This window comes from Corylus avellana, chromosome ca7 (assembly GCF_901000735.1).
Source record: "Corylus avellana chromosome ca7, CavTom2PMs-1.0".
NCBI classification, from domain to species: domain Eukaryota; kingdom Viridiplantae; phylum Streptophyta; class Magnoliopsida; order Fagales; family Betulaceae; genus Corylus; species Corylus avellana.
This window is the reverse complement of record NC_081547.1, coordinates 2,662,885-2,685,846: the sequence shown is the minus strand read 5'-3', so window position 1 is coordinate 2,685,846 and position 22,962 is coordinate 2,662,885. Positions and strand designations below refer to the sequence as shown.

Sequence of the window (22,962 nt, the reverse complement as noted above, 5' to 3'; positions counted from 1 at the left end):
AAACACCCTAAAATCGGCCAATATAGTGTATGAAATTAAATCTACAAATAAAACAAAAAATTAATTCAAATGGATAATCTCATAGTTCGTGGGCCAAAACTCGATAGGTAGAGGAGAGAACGCTTTGATGGTAGTATGTGATGAAGTCCGATGATTGGACCATCAGCTTGACAACAGTGTGATCCAGTCACATCAGCTAATTTGTTCCGTAAGTAAATTAGTCTCTCTTTTTTTTCTTTTTTCTTTTCTTTGGAGTGCAAGTTACCCAACTGATTAATTCTGATGTGAGCAACATACGTTTGGGATTTTTCAGACCTGGGTTGCAGGTTAAAAATTTCAAAGTATCAAGTTGGACTGGGTTGAGATCTCCACAACCCAATCCCATATTGCTAATGTGTCTTTCTAACTTAACCCAAGATGATATGAACAATCAGCCTAAAAGAAACATGAGGTTGACAATTCATCCGAGGGCTGACCTCCTTAGAAGAAAAAGGCCCGACCTGAGTTGACTTGTTTTGGATTTGGTTACGACCGAGAATTTCAGATCTCAGATTGAGGCCGAGAATTTACAACTGAGATTGAGTTCGAGCTCAGCTACAATCCAGCCATGAAATCTTCCATTCAGCTTGGGCTTACCTCCAATCCGGCCCAACATGCGCGTGTAACAACCTACATTTCAGTCTCCTTATGAGTCGAATGTTGATTCATTTTTCCAATTCCTTTTGTTTCCTTTCCATCCATATTGCCACACCTGCTAAATGCATCAGCGGAATCCTGAACCCACAAACCTCTTCTTTTCCTTTTACTCCCCATTCCCATCAAGTATGACAATTGACAAGCTTGACATTTTAATGGGTATGAAATCACAATTTGTGCCAGTTTTGATAAGGTTGCTTCCCCAATCGCTTCAATACATGCATGCTACCAGCCGCTGTGAGTAGCCCCAATGCAGCAAAGGCCATTATTGCTGCATTCCCGATGTTCCAATAGTACCCTCCCTGCAATCATAACAATTAGCAACTATAGCATATGACAGTATATTGGCATGAAAACATATGTGAACAGAATGAAAGCAGTATTGCCAAGTCCGAAACCTCTTTGTGAGGGTGTATATTCTACACACAGTTACTCAGTCAAACTACTGCATATCATCTATGTCATACTTCTAATGTTCTCAGTTGGGTTGCATCCTCTTCTATTTCTAGACATGCTATAAAGTTTCAGCCTCTAAATAACTATATATTTTGCAATCCCACGTATTGAAATGAGAAAAAGGTGGTCAAGTCAGAAATCACCAGGGAAAAAATTATGATCAGTCTACCACTGGTGCAGCACATCAACCAACCAGCGGAACACTAGATGAAAATATGTTTATTTCTATTTCCTGTTAACAAGCCTTTGCGGAAGAGAAAGACGCACTTGGATCATAAAAAGCAGAATTGCTGCATTAGCAGGGGCTAGAGAAAGGCTCATCATTCCTCCACGCAACTCATTTGGCACATACCTGTTAATACAATTAATAGCAGAACTATCAACACAAATCCGCATAAAATTTTTACAGCCAACACTTTCAAAGTTGAGAGATACAACACTTAGTTTTAGCATACATGGTCCTCAATCTGGCAAGTGAAGGTAAGATCAGTCCAACACAAGCATGGAATAAGCAAAATAATGTGACCAAAACTCCGATTTCCTGCATATTAGAAATGAAAAATGTAAAATTCCGAACATCTAGCACCAGAGCTGGAACAGATAATCTGTGTGTCATATTTCCACAAGGCATTTTACCTGATAATCATAAGCTATTATAGACAACACAAATCCCATTATGATAAATGAATATACTAGGCAATCCTCAGTTCGAAGTGACAATGATCCGCTGATGAGCCACGGGAATACTGTGCTTCCTAGCATTCTCGTACCCAGCAAACAAGGATATATCAACCCTAGATGCACTTCTCGTCCATCAGCCTAAATTTACAAGAGTTTCAAAGAATTTCACAATTTGGTAGATAATTCACAATTCAGTAGATAACCTTCTCATGTACATACCACCAATGTTGGGGCCCACAGAATCCAAAACACTGTAATGGAGAAGTTAAGGCAAGCTTGTGCCCATGCCAAAAGCAATATCCTTTTATCTGCCAATCATAAAAATTTCATCAACAATAACCACATGCAAAAGCGTATTTGGAAATCAGCTGTCTAATCATTAAATATTAGACTACTAGTATAACCTAGGATGCAACCAGTCCTCTCAACCACAAGAATGTTCATATTGCGTAACACTCAAAATGCAGAGATCCACAAAAATGAGGGATGTTCTATAAGCACTCATCTTCACTCAGCAATAAAAGGGTGATCTACATAAATTAGTTCACATATATAAGTTTATGATTAAAGAGAAGAAAGACTATCATTGATCAGGGGAGTGACGAATTGTGAGGACTAACAGTGCAGAGCAGCAAAGAGATGAAGGTAGCAAAAAGGAGGAAGAGAATGATGAATACTATTTGGAGGCAGTAAATTACTTGTCAACAAGATGATGGCCCCATGAGGCATTAAAACATTTAATGACATCAAACTAGTATAGAATCTAAAAAATTAGTTCAGTTATTTTTCCAACTTGGATGAATTCGAAATTTCGTGATACCAGTACGTTTCCAGTTTTACTCAAGCTTAGTTAATAACTGATTTGGCAGTCATTTTGAAATTGTCTTAACTTAGTTTGTTTAAAAGAACAGACAAGATAAATTTTATTAAAAAGATGGGACCCTTACCACCTAAAATATATGCATAGAAGGACACTCTATACTCCTTAAATGCAGCTGTTCGTGCAGTTCCTCTCAATCCTCCAGTAACACAAATAATGCTTATCATTGCCAAGAATATAGCTGCACTGGAAGGAGATACCATGTTCTTCTCCATGTTATCACCAACCAGCCAATTTGCAAGCACCTGGCTTCCAATGTAAGATGCAGCCTCAAAGAAACTCATTAACCAAAATGTGTCACTCATTGAATCTTGTCTGTGCCCTTGCTGCAAAATATATATATATACCATAATCATCAGCAATCTAGCTATCTCAACACATGCCTATAATGTCATAAAGGAGTTCACAGTGTCCCAAAACACTTTAGTACAACAGAACAGGAACTAATCACTTAATCAGGTAAAAACAAACGATAAATCAAGGTCAATTCCATCAGGAAAAATTGTGCTCCTACACCAAATACTTTCCCTACAAGAAAGTAAAAATAAAGAATGATATCTCTTAACGAACCTTTTCATGTTGAACTACCATCCATGTCTCGAAACTGAATGAAAATATTGAAGAGGCAAGAGACAAACAGATGCTTGCTACAAGAACACTTGGATGAGCAATAATCCTCTTCCATATGCCGACAAAAAGGTGAAGGATGCAAAAAATCAGACAAACCTTTTCTGGACCGCTACACACAGGCATCGAATAATTGATTTTGTTAGGTTACATATTCTATTCCATAAATTTGAAAAACTAACACTCCAAAGATGTCACCAAATGCAGGAATTTACACTAGGCACTCAGTCAACCTGAATGTTAATTGTGTAGCATAGCTGAAACACGATGCGTAAAGCATGGAATAATGATGTAAATACCAACAGAAGACTTGATTGTATTAAGTTCAGATGTTTTGTTTACATGCCGTACATCAAAAATATGAAAGCTAAACAGAAGAAATCCAATGTCTAGGTCTGAATATTACTTAAGTAATCTTACTGCAAAACAGAGGCACACTAGAAGGAAACATTTCTTAAATATTTAATGTCCGGAATTACTTATTATTATTATTATTATTGGTAAGCTACACACGCACCCAGTGGTGCTCGAACCCATGACCTCACCCTCCACTCTGCTAAAGGGAGGAAGTACCATTTGAGCTAAAGCTCATTGGCAGAGTGTCTGGAAATTACTATTATCATGGTGGCCCATTTCTTAAAAAATTATTGAATCTTGGCATTGTTTGCAACTATTCCATCAAGCTAATGACATCCAGATGAATATGGAGTGTCCTTAATGTCAAAAGAACTTGCAAATAATACAACTGCTCAAGAATTCAGAAAGTCACTATGTCCAATTTTGTTTCATATGATAATAACCTTTTTCTTTTTTCTCCAATTAAATGCTGAATAATCCACACAATAGCAACCAAAAAAAAAAAAGGCACTTACATTAGATCAGAAAGCACGCCTAAGAATGAGCCAACGAGAAGAGCAGCCGCAGAGCCTACACAGATTGACAGAACCATTTGCTCTCTGCTAACGCCATAGTGAGCCAACTCGAACTCTCCGAACACTGACCACAGTCCTTCCATTGCTGTGAGAAACGGAAAACAAAACCAGATATAAGCGATCCGAAATCCTAAACCCGCCAAATTCGCCAAAAGGACTCCTCGTATCGTACTCTCTCCGTTTGGTTGCCGAGAAATTGCAAGGAAAGAAAAAAAAGAAAATAATTAAGATCACAAATAAATCTCGTAATCACACGAGATTCCGCATTCCGATTCCGTTTCCTTCACCGCATTTTCTCAGCAACCAAAAGAAACCTGACCGCAAACCTCTCGTTAAGGTTCCGCATATGTGTATATATAGATGTGTGTATTTATAACTTAATCACAGGGGATTCCGCATTCCAATTTCGTTTTCTCTAGCGGTATTTTCTCAGCAGCCAAAAGAAACTTAACTGAAAAGTTCGTTAGGGTTCCGCGCACAAACACACAGACTCATTCATATATAAGGGAGAGAGAGAGAGAGAGAGAGTAAGTGGCTGACCTGAAGCGAGCGAATAGAGAAAGAGGAAGTTCCGCTGAAAACGGAGGAAGGAAGATGATAATCCGTGGTCGAAGAGCGACGGGGTTTTGCTTGCAGAGCTGTGGTTGGATGCGAAAGGGAAGAGAAAGATCGAGGCGAGGCACGAGAGGAAGATGAAGATGTATAGGGCGGGATTCGGTTCCCAAACGGAGCTCTCAATGACCACTCCCATTTTCCTTTTCCTACTTCGGGAGATCAGTAGAAAAGAGAAATTGCAATTTTCAGATCTCAGAGAATCCCTGGCTCGTTAGCCATTCATAAACTGATTGCCAGCGAGCGAGCGAGAGATCGATCTGAATTATGGAATTGGAATGGTAGAAAGAGGTACTTCATTTGAAGCTGACGAGGGAATCCGTACACATGTATACAATAGAAAACGCGCCGTTTGTAGCATCTCCATCGTTTTTTTTTTTTTTTTTTTTTTTCATCCTGATCAATGCGGGAGAGGGGGAATTGTAGCATCTCCATCAAATGCACCGTTTTTTCGTTTTTTTTTTTTAATTTTGGGCCAGTTTCTCATTTTTGTGTGGTGTTTGGAAAGGGAATGAGGTTCTTGGCGGCCTCTTTCTTGCCCAATGGGCCAAGAATCCATTGAGCTGAGCCATTCTTATGACCCATTTTCAGTAGCATTTAGGTCTTCTGTGTTTTTCATTTGATGCATTCTTCTTCTCCTTCCCTTCTCTCTTTGTAATTGGTTAGAGAAAAAAACAAAAACCAACACAAGTGCTAAGTATGCGGTTGGTGAGGAGTTTACAGAGTTTCAGTGCTCAAGTTTGGCAGCTTCGTTAAAATTTGTATTGGGCCGGCGGAACTTAAGCTTGAGGATCAGCCGTTTTTGCTCTGCTCTGGAAAACGCAATCTACCGTGAAAATTTTTAGAAGAGGAAAACATCCACCAACAATTCACAACTCAATGGATATGTCATTGGCTCAGCTAACTGTACAAAACTCAATGAGTTTCCTATTTTCATAAAGGAAGTTGAAACAATGCTAATTTCCCTTTTTCCTCATAATCAAAGGAACCAATAAAAAAAAAAGTCTACTAAGGAAATTCCTAGGCCTAAAATTATATATTTCTACTGGTAAACCATGGGAACCAGGCCACGTGTGGGACTTAGAGATATGTTATCCCACAGATTCATTCAGTTATTTATTCACAGGGAACACTGCAATATCTACTAGGTTATAAACAGTCTGATGCCTCCAATCCTCGAAGCGATATCCACATCCTAGCTAGGAGATGCCACTTGGTCTTTGTCCTGAAGAAGAAACCATGCCAAGTTAGTGTATAGGAAAAATGCACCACTCAAGTTCAGTCCTATCAACTTTCTATTCAAACAAATGCTGAGAAAACTACATTAGGAGAAAAATGCCAATATTGTCATCACCTTAGTTTTTTGAATCTAACAAATTGTAATTGGGCTATGATATGATTGGGAGTACAATTTTGCAGACTAATAGTGCGATCTTTTAACCAAATCACAAAAAAGATTTTGCCATGCCACTATTGTTTTCCTCTATATGTATAGTCTTAAAATAGTTTTTGCAATGGGCAAAGATGTATAATCTAACCCAGAAATATATTTTATATACATATGTACACAAATGTGTGTTTGTGTGTAGGTGAAGCTGCAATACAATTAAAGGAACACGTCAACTCAAATAATGAACAGCAGATATTTGTAAGAAAGGCATTCGTATTCTTTCATCCAAGTACAATATGGTTGTGGTGAACCACCAAAAGTTCATAAGTACTGAGACTTTAATGGAAATCCTATAACATTAAATTCTCTCTTACTTTACGGGAAAGATAAGAAGAGTTCCAACTTCTACAATTCTCCATCCATCTATTTCCATAAAAACAAATTTCCAGTCACCGTCGACACTTATTTTGACTGACCCACAGCTTTTTTAAGCAAAGCACCTTAGTCAAAGGCATATTCTTGAAATAATGGTAATCAATTTGCCTATGACTTGCAAGACAAATCACACAAATCATATCAACATCCCTTGATGTTGGCAAGTTTCATAAATCATATGAACATGTGCATACCATAATCAAGGAGTTTGGACCTGATATCCAGTGACATCCAATTGCTCAACACGAGGTTTAGTAGTCTCCATTTTCCTGCAGTGAAAAAAAAAAGAAAAAAAAAAAAAAAAGGTAATAACTTCAGGAGCAAATTTTTTTTAAAAAAACAACATCCACTAATCCACCCAGATGGAAATATTAACTTTCATTACCTTTTATCTACAGCACCTGGTTGGTTTAGTGGTGATGCCTTTAAATTAGAAGCTAGCTTCCTAAACGCTTCGATTTCTTCATAAACCTGTGTATTATTGCCCTGCACCAATAAATATATGCGAGGAATATGAACCCCAAATTGTTCATGGAAGAAATCACTCAAAGAACAATAACAGTAGGTGGTCCAAAAGCAAAGCCTTACCACAAAATCATCTTGCATCAACCCAGGAATGCTTCTTGAGAGAAGGGTGATGTACTGCTCCATTGCCACCTCTGGAGTCATATTACCAAGCCGTTGCCAAGCATTCCTTGCATAAAGTTGCACTCAATCGATTATATGAACAAATGATGCAACAAAAAAATCTATTAGAATGAGCACAAATCAACAGGAAGGAAAGACCCGAATGTGATGGTCTGTTGATACTTTGTTTCTTCTTCTCTTCCCCCCCTCTCCCAAAAATAAAACGCCTAGTGTTTAATAAAAAGCCCTTGAATTTTCACAAAATTTTTAAGTCCACTCCATATCTTGCCTCAGTCCAAGACAACACCAAGATAACCAATGCAGACTCCAATGGAGGAAGACTATGAAAAGGCAGTAGTAAAAAGGAATTTACCCCTCAAGACACAGGACGGATAGCGAAATCTACAACAACTTCCTCTAACTATTGCTTTAGGAGTTACTAATTTGAAGTCAATGATTATACAGGTTATTATAATACCATTAATAAAGGAACTATTTCCAACATTTCAGTCCACCAGGCACTGCCAACCACATTCTTTGTTGTCTCTTTCTACTCAATTTCCAGATGATCAATATGCTTTTATGCCTTAAGTGCACTCCTCACCACGTCGAGTTACTTAACTATATTCTGGCATCCATCACTGTCTTTTGAAAATCAGCAGTTACTCATAGTTCACATCGGGAGATTGGTAAACAAGCGTTTGCTCAACCGACTCCAAGCAGTTTTCAAACAGCTCTATGCATTCACGTTGAGACAATTTTATCAACTTTACTCTAAGGAAGTTCTACTTCTATTCACAATGAAGTCTTTGCTTCACTCATTGAATAGAGATACACACATAAGCGGAAAATAACCTATAAGAAAAGATTCCAAATTCAGTAAAAACTAATGCTATATACTCAAAAGTGTTGGGAAGATATACACCCTGGGAGTCTTCAAGTGAGGCCTTTATATAACATGTTAGGATCTACCTTTAACTCAAAAGACAATGGTATATTATTACTCGATGTGGATTTTTCCATTACACATGAAACTCAACACAGAAACAAATTTGGCAACCATTTTTTTTTATATATATATAAGTATAATTGGCAACCATAATTAAGTAGGTAACCCACAATTTATAACAGTTAAAATTCATAAAAGTAGCCAATTACCACTTGGCGCGAGCAGAGAGCTTGAATGCCATTGGTTGAGCTTCATGGCAAGGCCCTTGGGTGGCAATCTTGTGAAGCCCATACAACCGCATCTTTACATCACTGCCAATACTTGAAACTCGACCAACATTATAACGAGAGCCCACAAACGCCACCGCGGCGCCGAAGACCTTTTCCAATTCGGTCCTCTCGATCCCCTCCCAATCATCCTCCAAATCAAACAATCTATCCCCGACACCAACATCTCCATCCTTGTCAAACTCAATCTCGCATAGCTTTTCCCTCTTACTATTTCCATCAACCAAGTTCTCCACAGATATCTCTCCGATGGGTTTCTCTCCCAACTCAACGACCTTAGCTTCCCCAACGTCCTTCCTCGGTGACTCACAGCCTTCGCTCACAAATCCTCGAACCGGTTCAGTTTTATATTCATCCGCTTTCTCAACGAACCCGATTATTCTCTCAGTTTCGCAACCGCGACTTTTCGGCTCCACTTGGAGTTTAGGCAGGGGCGTGACCGATTTTTTGGTCGAATCCCTGCGTGACCTCACCGTAGAGGCGCGTTTGATTTCACCAGCAGAAACTAATGAGAGGAGCAGGCCGAGGACTAAAGAGAGCGAAAGAGAAAGAGCAATGGTCACGAGCAATTCGAGAAAAATCTCCATGGCAAGCTTTGTGTGTGTGTGTGAGAGAGAGAGAGGGATAGGTGACGATGAGAGTTGATTTTGGTGAGGAAGAGAGTAAAAGAGAGAGGATTTTGCAGAGCAGAGCAAAGTATATTCTGCTGTGCTTTGCATCCGCTACCCACTGTTATTAGCTGTCGGTCCTTGTTCGCTGGCAAGCGTCTATAAAGAGGCCTATTCGAAAAGGACTCTTTCACTACAAATCGTGACAGAGCAAGGCGGTGGTTATGGTGTCCGTCTGTCCGGTTTGGACTCCCGAGGTTTTTTTTTTGTTTTTTTTTAATGAATTTGGCTTTAAATTTATTTATCATATACATTTCACACCACTTAGACGCACATTTTTAATTATTATTTTTATTTATTTAAGTGATTGGCATAAAAAAATTTTAAAAAAAAAATTACTTAAAACATTTCACTTCAATCAATATAAAATAAATTTGAAAAACGAAAGAATAACAAACCTATCTCGATCAATTTTTAAAATTTTTAAACTGTATATTGATAACTCGAATTTTATTTAAATCACAGATAAGTTTATCTCTTTTTTTCTTTTCTTTTTTCAATAAAAGCAGGCTACTAAATAAGACATATTGAAACAACAAAACTCTCGAATTAAACTGAAAACGATCATGTTCATTCATCTTTGATTTTGTTTTTTTTAAAAAAAAAAAAATTATAGTGAAGGAAACATGTTATCTCGGCTGAAAATGCTGAGAGAATGGTAGGAGGTTTGATACGATCACAACACAAACTCAACTCATTGCCAACTTCTCTCCTATGTGTAAAAAAAATTTGAATTTTAAACAAAACAAATTGTCATTTTTTCCAAATTTCAAAATCATTTCTATCAATTTTTTTTTTTTAAATGACACGTAGGAGATAAGTTGATCATAAATTAGATTTATGTTGTAACCTTAACATTTTTCGAATGATAAATAGCACTTCTCTAAAGGTATTTATAAATTAATGTTATATTTTTTAATTTGTGTAATAATTAAGAAAAAAAAATCTACCTTATCAATTCCCTTAATTATGAATTGTCAAATTTAGTTTGTAAATGATTTCGTAGTACCTAGAGTATTATAAAACTAATTCCTTAGTTTTATTACGCCCTCATAATATTAATATAGCAAATTAGAAGTGGACAAAATTGTAAAAGTGATGAAATGAAATCTGTTAATGCAATCTTTTAAAATGTTACGTCCTTTCTGCAATTTTGTTGTACAAGATAATTTGACGTGGATAAAAGATGGGACATCACTTTGAAGAATTTGAGTAATCATAGAGTTTTTCCCCAAATTCGAGGATAATTTTTTAAAAAGATTTAATTTATAAAATTGTTTTGTATCTTTTAGTATGTGAAAAATGTATTTATTTTTAAAATAAATGTTAAAGATACTAATTATTTTATTAATATATGAGTATTAGTATGATGTGAATTTTTTTTATCGGAGATGATCAAAATAATTAATTAAAATAAAAATGTTACGAATATCAATAAATAAAATTCACATTATGTTAGTACCTCTAGTATTTATTATTTTTTAATAATATATAAAAGTACATATTTTCTTAACAATTTTATTAAAAAATATGTATTTCTCACTTCCTTCCACTTCAAATTAAAAGGAAACATATCCGTCCCTAAGAGGTAACTCAATTGACTAAGATCATACGTAATGAAATGAAGGTCACTAATTCCAATCTCTCTCGCCTTCTTAAGCAGAAAATTAAAAAATTGCCAAAAAAAAAAAAAAAAAAAAAAACATGTCCCACAAAAATGAGTCGAGTCAATGTTAAGATGTCTTTTTATACACTTAATGGGATGACACAAACAAAAGCAAAACAGTTGCGAGACAAAAAGCGCACGGGCTCGTGAATCGAGATAAGCATTACGTTAATGTTTACGGCTGGTGGCCGGTGGGCAGGGCACATGTTTATTTCGTGGCCTTGATTCGTACCCAATGTGGCCATGTCAGCATTGGGGAGGATGCACCTCATAGTTTGTTAGAAAGGAAAAGACAAAAATTAAACAATGAAACAAAATTATATATTTTGCTTAACAAAAAGTGCATTATTGGATTTTAATGTAGATCAATGACTAGGCATTGTGGACTTAATATATGGATTGTTCTCCTTAACGCAACAAATTAAGAAACTAGTATTACCAAATTCTGTCGGCAAATTTCACATGTGCCATAGCTTGTATTTTTAAGGGAATATAATATTTATTTTTCTCGAATTATCTCTCAATTTATAATGTCTTTTTAAATAATGTCTGGTGTCACTTTCCTTCACTTTTAAGGTTTTTCGTTGATAATAATGTTCTAAACAAATTTTTCTTTTTACAAATATTCTACAATACTAATATGACAGTTTCAACTAATCATTATATAAATATAATGATTAGTTATAACTATTGCACTAACATTATGAAATATTTGTGAAATAAAAATATAATTTTTAGCAGTACTCTTTTATTAAATTTGACATAAAATAAGTCACGTGCAATTCACTTACCTCAAAATAACAATAATACTCTTTAGATAAAAAATTTTTAAAAAAATAAAAAAATAAAAAAGCAATCAAAAACAGGGAGACACGGACACCCATGGGCCATGGCAAGGCCGTGGGTCACCTCCGTGAAGTATATGGCCTTACTCTTTGCTTGAAAAGGTATTATAAATTTATGATATAACCTTACTCTTTGCTTGAAAAGGTATTATAAATTTATGATATAACGTAAAGTTAAAAATAATAGAGACTTGCTGTTAGGAAGTAACATTAGTGATAAACTAGACATTATATTATAGTAGACTTATATTTAATATGAATAAAATTTCATTTAAGATTAATGTAGATTAGTTTTGTTATCAGTATTTTTAGATTATAAATAAACATACGTTTATTTGTATTTCAATTTTATTGTAGTTATCTTTCTATGGGTTTATCTCTAAGTGAGTGTAAAAATTCTACTCAAAGTCTAAGCCATTGTAATGTTAAATGTTACGTAAATGATTCTTTGTAAACACGTAATATGTAACGGGATAGAATTTAGGTTATGAGAGAAACTAGACTTTATATTTTGAAGGAACCTATACCTTTTAGATTTTGAGAAAATTTAAAACATTTTTCAAACACAAAGTTTGGGATTAATTTTCTGATTTTCTTTTTATTTAAATATCATCATTTAAATACCAACATTACAATGACTTATTCTTGGAGTAAAACTTATACACTCACTTGGAGATAAGCCCGTAGAAAGATAACTAATGCTAACTCTAAAATAAATAACTAGATAATTGAAATACAAATAGACGCATGTTTATCTCTAATATAAAAATATTGATAACAAAACTAATCTAAATTAATCTTAAATGAATTCTTATTCATATTAAATATAAGTCTACTATATAATGTAAGTTCGGTATCTCTTATCTCTTTTTCTTCCAAAAAAAAAATCATTAAATTTGTAGTGATTTTTACGTATCCAGTGTAGATTTGAAATAATAATAATAATTATGGAGGAAGATAAATGGAAGATAGAAAAATAATATCTTTTAAAATAGCATGTCTATGTTTAATAAGAAAGAAAAATGAATAACAAATTTGAGTCACTAGTGATGGATGAACTTAGAAAACAAAAAAGGATTAGAATAGAGATCCAATCTCCAATAATTGTCTTAATCGTAAATAATTCAAACATAAAATATGACACGGACAAAAATTTAATATAAACTGGTTTGTAGCTAATTCATACAAATCTATTAAATAAAGTAACATGTGTCCCATAACTATTAAAAAAACACGTAAGAAGTACATGTTAAAAATATATATACTTCTCGCATGCTATGTGACACATATCACTTTATTAGATGAGTTTGTATGAATTAACTACAAATAAATTTGTAGCAAGTTGTTGACCTTATGAAATAGTCTTTATAAGACCCATATGTTTTAACAAATGGATGAGGATTCTAATATTTATTTGGATAAATAAGATGCGTAAACTGTTAAAATACAAACAACAAAATTGGTAATGATATATCATCTAGAAAAGACACGGCTTCAGACACAAAATGGTTTTAGTCAAAGAATACTAAATATTGGAATGGACATCTGGATCACGATGAAGAGAATTATTTGATTAACTTTAGAAAAGATAATACAGTACGTCAACTTTACCAATTTCATTAGCTAAGCTTAACCCATCACGTAGACACACATTTCGGAATTGTTATTGGTAAGATTTTGAAACAATTCAAACAAATAAACGTCCCTTTATATTTCATTAAAAAAAAAAAAAAGAAGAAGTTATTTTATATGTGTTTGTATTATTCTATTAATTAAATAACAACTAAATATTATTTTAATGTGAAGTGAAAACTATTTTTATGTTATTTTGTGTTATTTGTTTATGTATTAATTTCGGGATCATAAAACAAAAATACAAAATAAAATAAAAATAACTATAGTTTTTTTTTTTTTTTTTCTTCACTCGAGGATGATACATGCCAGGGGTGGATCCCCCGAGCTTCTTATTGCCATTGACCCTCTAGTCAAAGCTTAAAAATCCTATTCGCCAGTGACTTTCTTTATTGGCGAGTTAGGTGACTGAATCATTTCCTCTCTACCTATATAAAGTCATTCCACATCAAATCCGCGTCTCTACTGCTCGCAAATCTGAGACTCCTTCGCGAAATTAGGGTTTTCAGGTTCGCTCATATCTTTCCATTTTTCAGCCATGGGAGGAGGCAACGGGCAAAAGGCGAAGATGGCTCGTGAGAAGAACTTGGAGAAGGCAAAAGGCGCCAAGGGTAAAATTCTAATCCTCTGTTCCTCCCAATCTATTTTTTCTTTTTTCTTTTCCTTTGTGTTCTGTTTGGTTGCCGAGAATTTTACTTCTTAAATTCCAACTTTCCGAGGCTTAATTGAGTTGGGTTTTACTGGGTACCAAGATAACATGGAAAGCAAGATAAGATTTTTTTTTTCTTTCAAATTTTATATTTTTAAGATTAAAAAAAGCTGTCTGGGTTTTACATTATTACATGTCAAAGATATACATGTTTTTGGTGTTCTTAATTTGGATGATTTGATTGATTTTCTCAGGAAGCCAGCTAGATTCAAACAAGAAGGCAATGTCAATCCAGGTATTCTAGAGTCTGTTGCATATCTAATTTTTTAGTTAGTAACTATGTTCGAGGATGGTTTGGTTGATTCATTGTCTTTAATTATGGAAATTTAGGGCTGTTGAAATATTAGGTATGATAGTTCCGTGAGGGAGATTTATATAATAGTATTTGCCTTCTTTGGGTTGAAGGGGGACATAAATTTCCTTCGAACCAGTTTGGAGGAAATTTATTCCAACCCACTCTAATAAATGCCAAGTGTCATCTAACATGTGCGAAACATTCTTAATTACACTTCTACTAACCTAGGAACCCAAACATTTTTTTTTTTTTTTAGGAGCTCAAACATGTTAGAAGACACATTGCATTTATTAAAGTGGGTTGAAGGAAATTCATTCCACTGCTAATGATAGTTACTACTGTTACAATTTTTACTGCCTGATGACCAATTTGCACTATCCTTCACAACATTTAGTAAATGGTAGATTATTTGTTTGTTAGAGACCAATTAATAGATTTCAGTAGTATGGTTGGTAGTGGGCTTGCAAGCTGGATCTTAGCGTCTAATAAAACAGAAGACCCAATCTGGGATATCTATTCAAGGCTAGAATAATTGTTCTTATGGGAACGTGGTTTTAGTCTAATGTGTGTATTTTCGCAATAGGATGCAAGAGAGGAGATAAATTATCTTTCTTTGAACTTCAATTTTTATAATATTAGTTGATTACCCATTCCTGATCCTTTGAAGAAAGTATCCTGAAAACATTATCTTACAACTAATTCGTTGGGCAGTGAGCAAATACATGAAAGTCATGGTTGCAACTTGCAAATTCCTTCTTTTTTTTTGTTTTTTTGGTGGCATCAGGCTCCAAGAGAGTGAGTATTTTGGAGAGTACAATTCAAGTCTCATTAAGTACTTTGGAGTCTTTTTTTTTTTCTCTGTTTTTAATTTCCCCTATTAAATCAATAATTATATTTGAAAATAATGTTACCTGGACAGTAGAAAACAGTTAATAATCTAGTGATTCTTCCTTGTTCCATGTGTTACTGATGCTATTTTGGTGAGCGAAATAATATTGGTGCTAGTGTTTAGGGCAGATAATGTATTGTAAGTTATTCTAGGCATTGGGCCAATTATGTCTAATTCAATTGTTGATCAAGACAATGAACTATTGTTGCCGCTGTAACTTGGCTTAACTAAAATCAGCTTTGCTTATTAGCCTTATTTAACTTCCGTTTAATTGTTGGTTAGCCAATAATGTTTTGAATTTATATGCAGTGCAAGGTGTGCATGCAGACATTTATGTGCACCACGACAGAGGTGAAGTGCAGGGAACATGCAGAAGCAAAGCACCCCAAATCTGATGTTTACGCTTGCTTCCCTCATCTCAAAAATTGAAGGAGTTTATCGGAAACAACAATGTGGAGACATTGACAATATCATCACCTCATTTGTTTAAGGTTTCCGCTATAATTCCAACAGTCCTACGTCATGGTTACTTTATGCATTGTTGTAGAATGTTTGCTTGAGAGAGGGATAGCGTAAAGTCCCTTGTTAAAGTGAAATCAGTGTTTAATCATAATGAATATTAAGCTACTGGTCATGAAAGCTTGTTTAATTATAATGAATATTAATGCCAGTGTCATGGATCGCCAACCGTTCATATTTTACCGTGCTTTTTTCAATACCAATCCAAGTGCAGGCAAATAATAATCAGCTTTTATCCAATTATATGATAATAAAAAAATTAGGGAAAAACTCCACTTTTAACTCCTTAAACTAAAATGACTTTTGTAGTTATTTTTTTAAAGTTTAAAATCTTTTAATGCGGTGTATTAAACTTTTAATTTTTTTTTCAATGTCACATTCAGTTAATTTTTTTTGTTAAATTATTTTAAAATTCTCAAAATGCCACTCTTTTTTATTAGAACTTTTAGTTTCTTAAAAGTTAGGTTCTTAAATGATGTGTCACCATTTCATGAGTTGGCGATATACTTTTCAAAATAATAAATTTCATGAGATGATACATCATTTGAAAATCAACTTTTGATAAATAAATTTTTTATGTGTACTACTCCTCTACTATAGAATAAAAAATAAAAATAAAATTATAAAGATTTAAGTGAGTATTTTTACAAATTCTTGTAAATTCTAACCAAATTCTGCAATTTTGTAATTTTTTTGTTCTTTTTACTTTTTTAAAAAAAATTGTGAAATATTTAGATTATTTTGACACCCTTCCATACTTCGTTAAAATTTAACGAAAATCTTAACAAAGTGGTGACATTACAAAAATTTAATACATTAAATTAAGAGTTCTTAAACTTTAAAAGAGTAGTTATAAATAGGGGTGGTTTCCAATTTTTTTTTTTTTAAATATACTTTTAAAAATTAACTTCTGCTCACCAAGAATTTTTATTTTATTTTAATTTTGCTCCTCAAACAAAATGTTCTAATTTCGCTTTTATTATAAAAGTTTATAAGAATTAAGCTAAGTTTCTCCAAAAATTAAATTGATTATTCTAATTAATGGGCTCAATGTTCTAGCTTTGCTTGTTAACAGTACTCGGTAGAGAAATATTATAGTGCAATAAAAAGACCATTTTTTGCCCGTAAAAGTAAGTGGCAAGAAATCATAGGCCCCACCCACTGGTGAAGCCTATAATCTCTTGCCACCTAAAACTTTTATGGGCAAAAAATGGTATTTTTATTGCGGAAAAGTGTTAGGAGTTAATAAATTTCACATATTTGGCTCATATTTCTTTACAATCAATCATTAGATTTGTAAACTTATGCAGATCCCATATAAGTCAATAGTAGACCCCACAAATCTAATGATTGATTATAAAAGAATATGATCCAAATATGAAATACTTATTAATCCCTAACATTTCCCTTTGTTGCACAATAGCATATCTCATTAGGTTACTGCATGCGTGGCATTGAAGTGCTTCGACATAAACTTGAAAACAGAGTTTCATTCAAAGAAAACACGAGACTTAAAAGATGACCCGGTGAGAAGCCCATACACAACCTTGACTGCCTACAGCCAGCAAGCGGCAGCCATAAACATTTTTAGGGTCTATAATACAAACTCCAAATAACAAAGACTCGGGTTTGTTTGTGTACATGGAATTCATATGATCAACCTATTGTGTCCGCATCCTGCTACTTTCTGCCGCCCTCACCTGCGAGAAATATGGATGTGCCTGCAGTACGAAAACCAGTATGGCGATATGTTAGTATACCGAAGAAGAAGAACAGAAACCTCCCGCAAAAATATCCTATTTCTACCCTTGGCATGGGGTGTGAGCTATTTTGATTGAATAATCAACCCGTAGAAAGTATGATTAATGCAATCAATTAATCTCAAAGGCAAAAAAAAAAAAAAAAACACTAGTAGAGAATCAGCTCAAACATAATTACCATGGCTTCTCTAGCAGTTAGCCTGTCCTGATGATCATACCGTAGGAGCTTATCAAGAAAATCAATGGCCTGCATCCAGATACGTTTTAAAAAATCAAACATTTACAGAAGCACGGATGAGAAGCTACAATTTAATACATCAGAAAAGAGCAGAAAAAATTACCTCTGGAGAAACCAGATGCTGATTATCTGCATTAATAAATTTGGACCAGGGCTTCCTGCTGTGCCTGCAGAAGAAGGTGCCAACATATTATTAACACATGGCAAGCATTACTAGTTTGAGGCTGCATGTAATGATTAAATGAATGTAGGTTCTTCAATCATTTTTGCTAGTTGCAGCAGTTCTGAGGCAAAGTTGAAACCACTACATTGCGATATTAGGTATTCTTGCAGGAGACAGTGTAATGAAATCAGGCTTTTAAGGAATACCAGAGAATTGAGTCCATAAAAATGAAAAAACGTACCTCCCAACAAGCGCATCAAGTTGAGGATCAAGCTCTAAATGATACTTATTCAGATACGCATTTAACTCATCAGTCCCAAGTACCTGGAAAGCATGCCACTAACACTCATATGGAGATTCTTCTGGGGGTAAGAAGTATTGTACCATAAAATATGCTTTCTAATGGAGAAAAAAAAAATCTTAGGCAATGACCCAAGTCATATAATACTACAAATATCCAAAAAAAATTTAGTGAACAGTAGTAACAAAAACTTCCTACTAAAACTCATTTTGTCAACTCATATTTCCCAAAATAAAAGTCGAATGTCTATAAATTTAAGATTTCTGCCAAATAAGAATAAGCACTACCTTGGCAATTTTGACAAGCTGATCGTGGTTGTCATGACCATAAAAGAATGGCTCCTTGCGAAAAATCTACACAAGCAGCAAGCGCAATAAGCAAGCAAACTATCTAATCCACTTCTATAAAACACATGCACAAGCACCTAGAGAATGAGATGCTGTCTAAATTACATTTTATGTGACTTAACACCAAAAGTTTTCTAAGTAGAATCCAGTCACTATAATTCTTACCATTCCAGCGAACATGCATCCAAGGCTCCACATGTCTAAAGAATAGTCATAATCTTGTAAATCAACAAGAAGTTCGGGCCCCTTGAAGTATCTGAAAAACAACGAAAGAAAAAACACAATCTTTTAATAAAGTTGAATTTTCATATTTGAAGGAAAACAGCTTAAAATGCAGTGTACCATCAAATATTTATTTTAAGCATGTAAACCACCCTCTGATCTTTAGATGCAAACACAGCATCACACACTATGCAAGAATAAATGTAGGGGAGCCAAAAACTCATATAATACAATTCTAGGAAGCCTACTTGTGTCCTACTAAGAATGGTGTGGCTATTAAAATCATCATTGTGCTTGTGATTAATCATTATTAAGTTTTGATCCAAGAGTGATTTTAATAGCCACATCATTCTTTTTTTTTTTTGATAAGTAATGATGATATAAAAGAGCGCAAAGGGGCGCAACCCATATACACGGGAAGTATAAACAGAGAGCGCCTAGGAGGGAGATAAATGAAAAAGAAAATCAGAGAAACTAATCACTAAAGGAGCTAGCCAAGCGGCCGTCCAAGAGTAAAGAGTACAGAAGAAAAAATGAAACAATTCCTCTATGGTCCACATCATTCTATGGTCCACATCATTAATAGCCACATCATTCTTAGTAGGACACAACTAGACCATTTAGAATTACTCTATTATATAACAAAATTCAGAATTACTTTAGAGTGGTTTTTTACAGGCATTCTATACATAATACATTCTCCACACGTTCATACCACATGTATTGGACGTTATCATGAACACCCAACCAGGGGTTGGACATATGCAGACACCATATCCTGCTGACAAATATTTTACCAAAAAAAATGCTAATAAAAAATTAGATGTACTCTTTCGAGAAGTGTGTTTTAATTTATAAGGCTTAGGCCCATATGTCTTTGGAATATTACCTCGAAGCCACACGAACATTATATTCCTTGCCAGGATGGTAAAACTCAGCAAGACCCCAATCTATCAAGCGAAGCTTCCGCAACTCATGGTCTATCATAACATTGTGAGGCTTGACATCCCTGTGCATTATTCCTAGCGAATGGCAGTAATCCAATGCCTGCAATATAAAGTTAGCAGAACTAGTTTGTTATGAAAAAGTGCAACACCGTGCAAAAAATTCAGAATCCTCAAGTGTGCTGCCTATATAATAGTTATCTCCGTACCACAAATGCAAATGATCAAAACAATCTTACATATATACAAAATCAAAAGGTCAATACTTGAGGCATACAAACTCAATAAGTGTTTCAATCAATAACTAGCTCCATAAATCTACATTTTGCAATTTATTTATTAGTATTATTTAAATTAAGAACCTCAGTAACCTGTCACAACTAGGGAAAGCATATTTGAAGGGTAACAGAGATATCGAAGGGTACAGTAGCAATTTTCCCTAAGGAGGGTTTTGACACTCATTTGCAAAATTGTCAAAAGGAGATGTGTCTGGCTGCATATTAATAGAACCACCTAACCAAGAAGAGACAAAGGAAAAGAAAAACTTAATAGCACCGCAACCATCCTCAAGAGATCTGGAAAATTTCTAGGCACTTATGATATAAAATCTGCACCAATGTTCTTTCTATCCAAAGTATTGCTAAATATGGGAAATTTATATCACCATAATCCATGCCAATCACATGCTCTGAAAAGACATCAAATCCCTATTTTCCCAAAGTAAGAAGCAGATATAGAAGGAAGTAGGAAAAATGCAAGTTTGAACAATGTCTTGAAGGATGGCAAATCTCCCATTTTTTAGTTTTCTTTTTTTTAAAAAATAATAATTTGACCCCTCCAGCTCCTAACACTCTTTTGTTACCGATAAAACACATTGCAGAACCTCAAGTAAGCAATAGATTCACCACCAAGATTCATAAATTAGCATAACTGTGTTTAAGGGAGAAAGAAGAAACAACAAACATGCAATCTTTAAGAGATCAATGCATAAATTACCTTGAGAAGTTCATATATGTAGTAGCGTATGTCATAATCAGTCAATGTGGGGTACAGAACCTTGAAATCTGTACTGTTCACATACTCAAATATCAAGCTAGGAGTTTTTGAGTGCTGATCTCTGACAATATCAAGAAGCTTGACAACATTTGGGCCCCCACAAAGGTTCTGGAGAATTTTTATCTCTCTCTTTATCTGCATAAATATCAATAAAGAGCTCATGCTTAATCTTTGATTGCTCTCTAACTAAATATACAGAAAAGACCACATGAATGGAAAACAAGACCAAGCAACAGAACAGAATATCTAAAGTTACCATATGATTAATGATGCTCCGCATTTGTTACAAAACTATATTAATTAGCACAATAATATAAGACTGGTTATATATATATATCCCTCACTCATTGGAAACATTGGATTATTATAAACCCCATAGACACTCAATCTTGTAAATGTAGTATTTGAGAAAGCAACAACCTTTGCTCAAATGCTAGCTGTCCTCAAGGATAGAGTAAATAAAAATTCACCTTCTTTTTCTTAACTGGCTTGAGGATCTTGATTATGCACCGCTCATTACTATTCACATTTATGCCCTCGAAAACCTCACTGTACTTTCCCCTTCCAACTTTCCGTACAACCTCATAATCATCTTGATCACTGAAAAGAACACAGATAAAGCTTCTTAAAGGTTCAGACAAATCACTAATATAACAACAAAGAGGAAATAAAGAAAATATAAAAGATATACAATTACAATGAAAAATATTGATATCTCCCTTCTCAAATCCAGCAACGCTACCATAACCTGCACATACCAACTCTAATCCTACAAATAGAACTCAGTTTTTAAAAATAACTATACTTTTCCAAAATTCAAGTATCATTTTCTTCTTTGTTTTCTAATTATCAAAACAAAAAATAGCTAGCTGTATCCATTCCCTCCATATTCAATGTGATCATAGCTCAGATTTTCTCAATTTATATCATACAGAGCATGAGATCTAATCAAGCCATGCTAACGATCAGCCACGCAGCACAACCTCACACTTCCAGACGCTACATAATCGAAGAACAAAATAATAAACCATAAACCTTACCCTCTGTTTGGTAGCTAAGGAAACATAACAAAAACATTGGATCTTTACCACATAATAACAAATTAGAAACTAAACGGTCCTAAGCCATAGAGCCTAAAATTCTAAACCTCAATCTCTTTTGTTATTCCGATTTCAAAATTTTCTCACATACCAAACAAGATCACCATAGGATACATAATCCCCAATCTACAGTAAAAAAGATAAACACAACCAAGAAAAAAAAAAAAGTTTCAGATTAGGGTTTTACCCCCACTGAACGGTGAGAGACTCGTAATCCCAGTACTCCTTGGGCCGTACGACATTGACGTCCGCGTAAACACGGGCTTTCGACATAGCTCGCCAGCGATTCGAAACCGAGATCTCAACCAGGTTGGTCGTATCGACCTTATTGTTGCTGTTTATGGTGGTGTTGGTAGTGAACTCGTTGGGAGGGTTAGGAAGGGAAGGGGTGCGCAGGATAGGGGGGTGTGCAACCGGCGCACGCAAGGCGATGAGGGCGCACACTAGCAGTAGGCGGAGGGGAAGGACGAGAGCTGGGTTGTGCGCATCGCTCATGTGCCGCACCACGCGCCCATTTCTACCACGTTGCGCAACAAAAGGAAAATTTGAGAAAAGAAAAAAAAAAGTTGTCTGAGCGTGAGTGGGTGACTAGACATCAAGAGAATGGGGGCTATTGGGTGTGGTGCTTGGTCTATAGTGGGTGGAGAATCTGATGGCGTGGCAAGTATTCATTGGTCAGCAGAGAAGCTTAGACTGAGATTCCACGGATATGAGTAAGATGACTTTGAATATTCTGACGACTTTATCTTCGCTGGGTTCGTCTAAAATTAGATGTGTAATGCGTTTACATAATTTTCTCTGTAAATATTAGAAAAGGATGTCGCCACTATCGGATAGGAATTGCCCGAATGGGCGTTTTTTGTCTGAGAAAGGGAACCTGATTAATTAACGTCTGGTATTCAAATTTGTTGATGTCAGTTCAGGTTGAGATATCATAATAATCCATATAATGATAGGCTATGATAAGTTATTTTTTTTTAAAAAATTGAGAAATGCTAAGAATAACAAATTTTTTACTAAAATATAAATACCAAGA

General features: G+C 34.8%; 4 protein-coding genes across 5 annotated transcripts; 1 reads left to right on the top strand and 3 right to left on the bottom strand.

Annotated features, from left to right (window-relative positions):
* Positions 1–48: 48 nt before the first annotated feature.
* On the bottom strand, positions 49–5,236 carry LOC132187045 (uncharacterized). 2 transcript variants are annotated; one of them, XM_059601197.1, is made up of 9 exons: positions 4,813–5,236; positions 4,213–4,357; positions 3,284–3,452; positions 2,781–3,039; positions 2,053–2,141; positions 1,789–1,971; positions 1,608–1,693; positions 1,420–1,504; positions 49–998 (listed from the first exon to the last, which is right to left on the bottom strand). In XM_059601197.1, exons 1-9 carry the CDS (start codon positions 5,021–5,023, stop codon positions 864–866), a joined length of 1,362 nt encoding a protein of 453 aa, XP_059457180.1. In that variant the 5' UTR covers positions 5,024–5,236; the 3' UTR covers positions 49–863. The 2 variants fall into 2 exon arrangements, with proteins under 2 accessions (XP_059457180.1, XP_059457181.1); XM_059601198.1 differs by having other exon boundaries at positions 2,784–3,039.
* A 477-nt stretch (positions 5,237–5,713) lies between these two features.
* Positions 5,714–9,338, bottom strand: LOC132188593 (uncharacterized). Its single transcript, XM_059603094.1, has 5 exons — positions 8,495–9,338; positions 7,298–7,403; positions 7,095–7,195; positions 6,904–6,978; positions 5,714–6,109 (listed from the first exon to the last, which is right to left on the bottom strand). Exons 1-4 carry the CDS (start codon positions 9,289–9,291, stop codon positions 6,909–6,911), a joined length of 1,074 nt encoding a protein of 357 aa, XP_059459077.1. The 5' UTR covers positions 9,292–9,338; the 3' UTR covers positions 5,714–6,109; positions 6,904–6,908.
* A 4,493-nt stretch (positions 9,339–13,831) lies between these two features.
* Positions 13,832–15,946, top strand: LOC132187123 (uncharacterized protein At2g23090-like). Its single transcript, XM_059601314.1, has 3 exons — positions 13,832–13,994; positions 14,287–14,327; positions 15,586–15,946. The coding sequence occupies exons 1-3, from the start codon at positions 13,922–13,924 to the stop codon at positions 15,703–15,705; spliced, it is 234 nt and encodes a 77-aa protein (XP_059457297.1). The 5' UTR covers positions 13,832–13,921; the 3' UTR covers positions 15,706–15,946.
* Positions 15,947–17,265: 1,319 nt separating this feature from the next.
* On the bottom strand, positions 17,266–22,481 carry LOC132188192 (casein kinase II subunit alpha-2). Its single transcript, XM_059602598.1, has 10 exons — positions 22,114–22,481; positions 21,297–21,426; positions 20,767–20,961; positions 19,716–19,873; positions 18,770–18,860; positions 18,545–18,610; positions 18,198–18,280; positions 17,897–17,960; positions 17,734–17,802; positions 17,266–17,516 (listed from the first exon to the last, which is right to left on the bottom strand). The coding sequence occupies exons 1-10, from the start codon at positions 22,419–22,421 to the stop codon at positions 17,457–17,459; spliced, it is 1,224 nt and encodes a 407-aa protein (XP_059458581.1). The 5' UTR covers positions 22,422–22,481; the 3' UTR covers positions 17,266–17,456.
* Between the last annotated feature and the right edge of the window lie 481 nt (positions 22,482–22,962).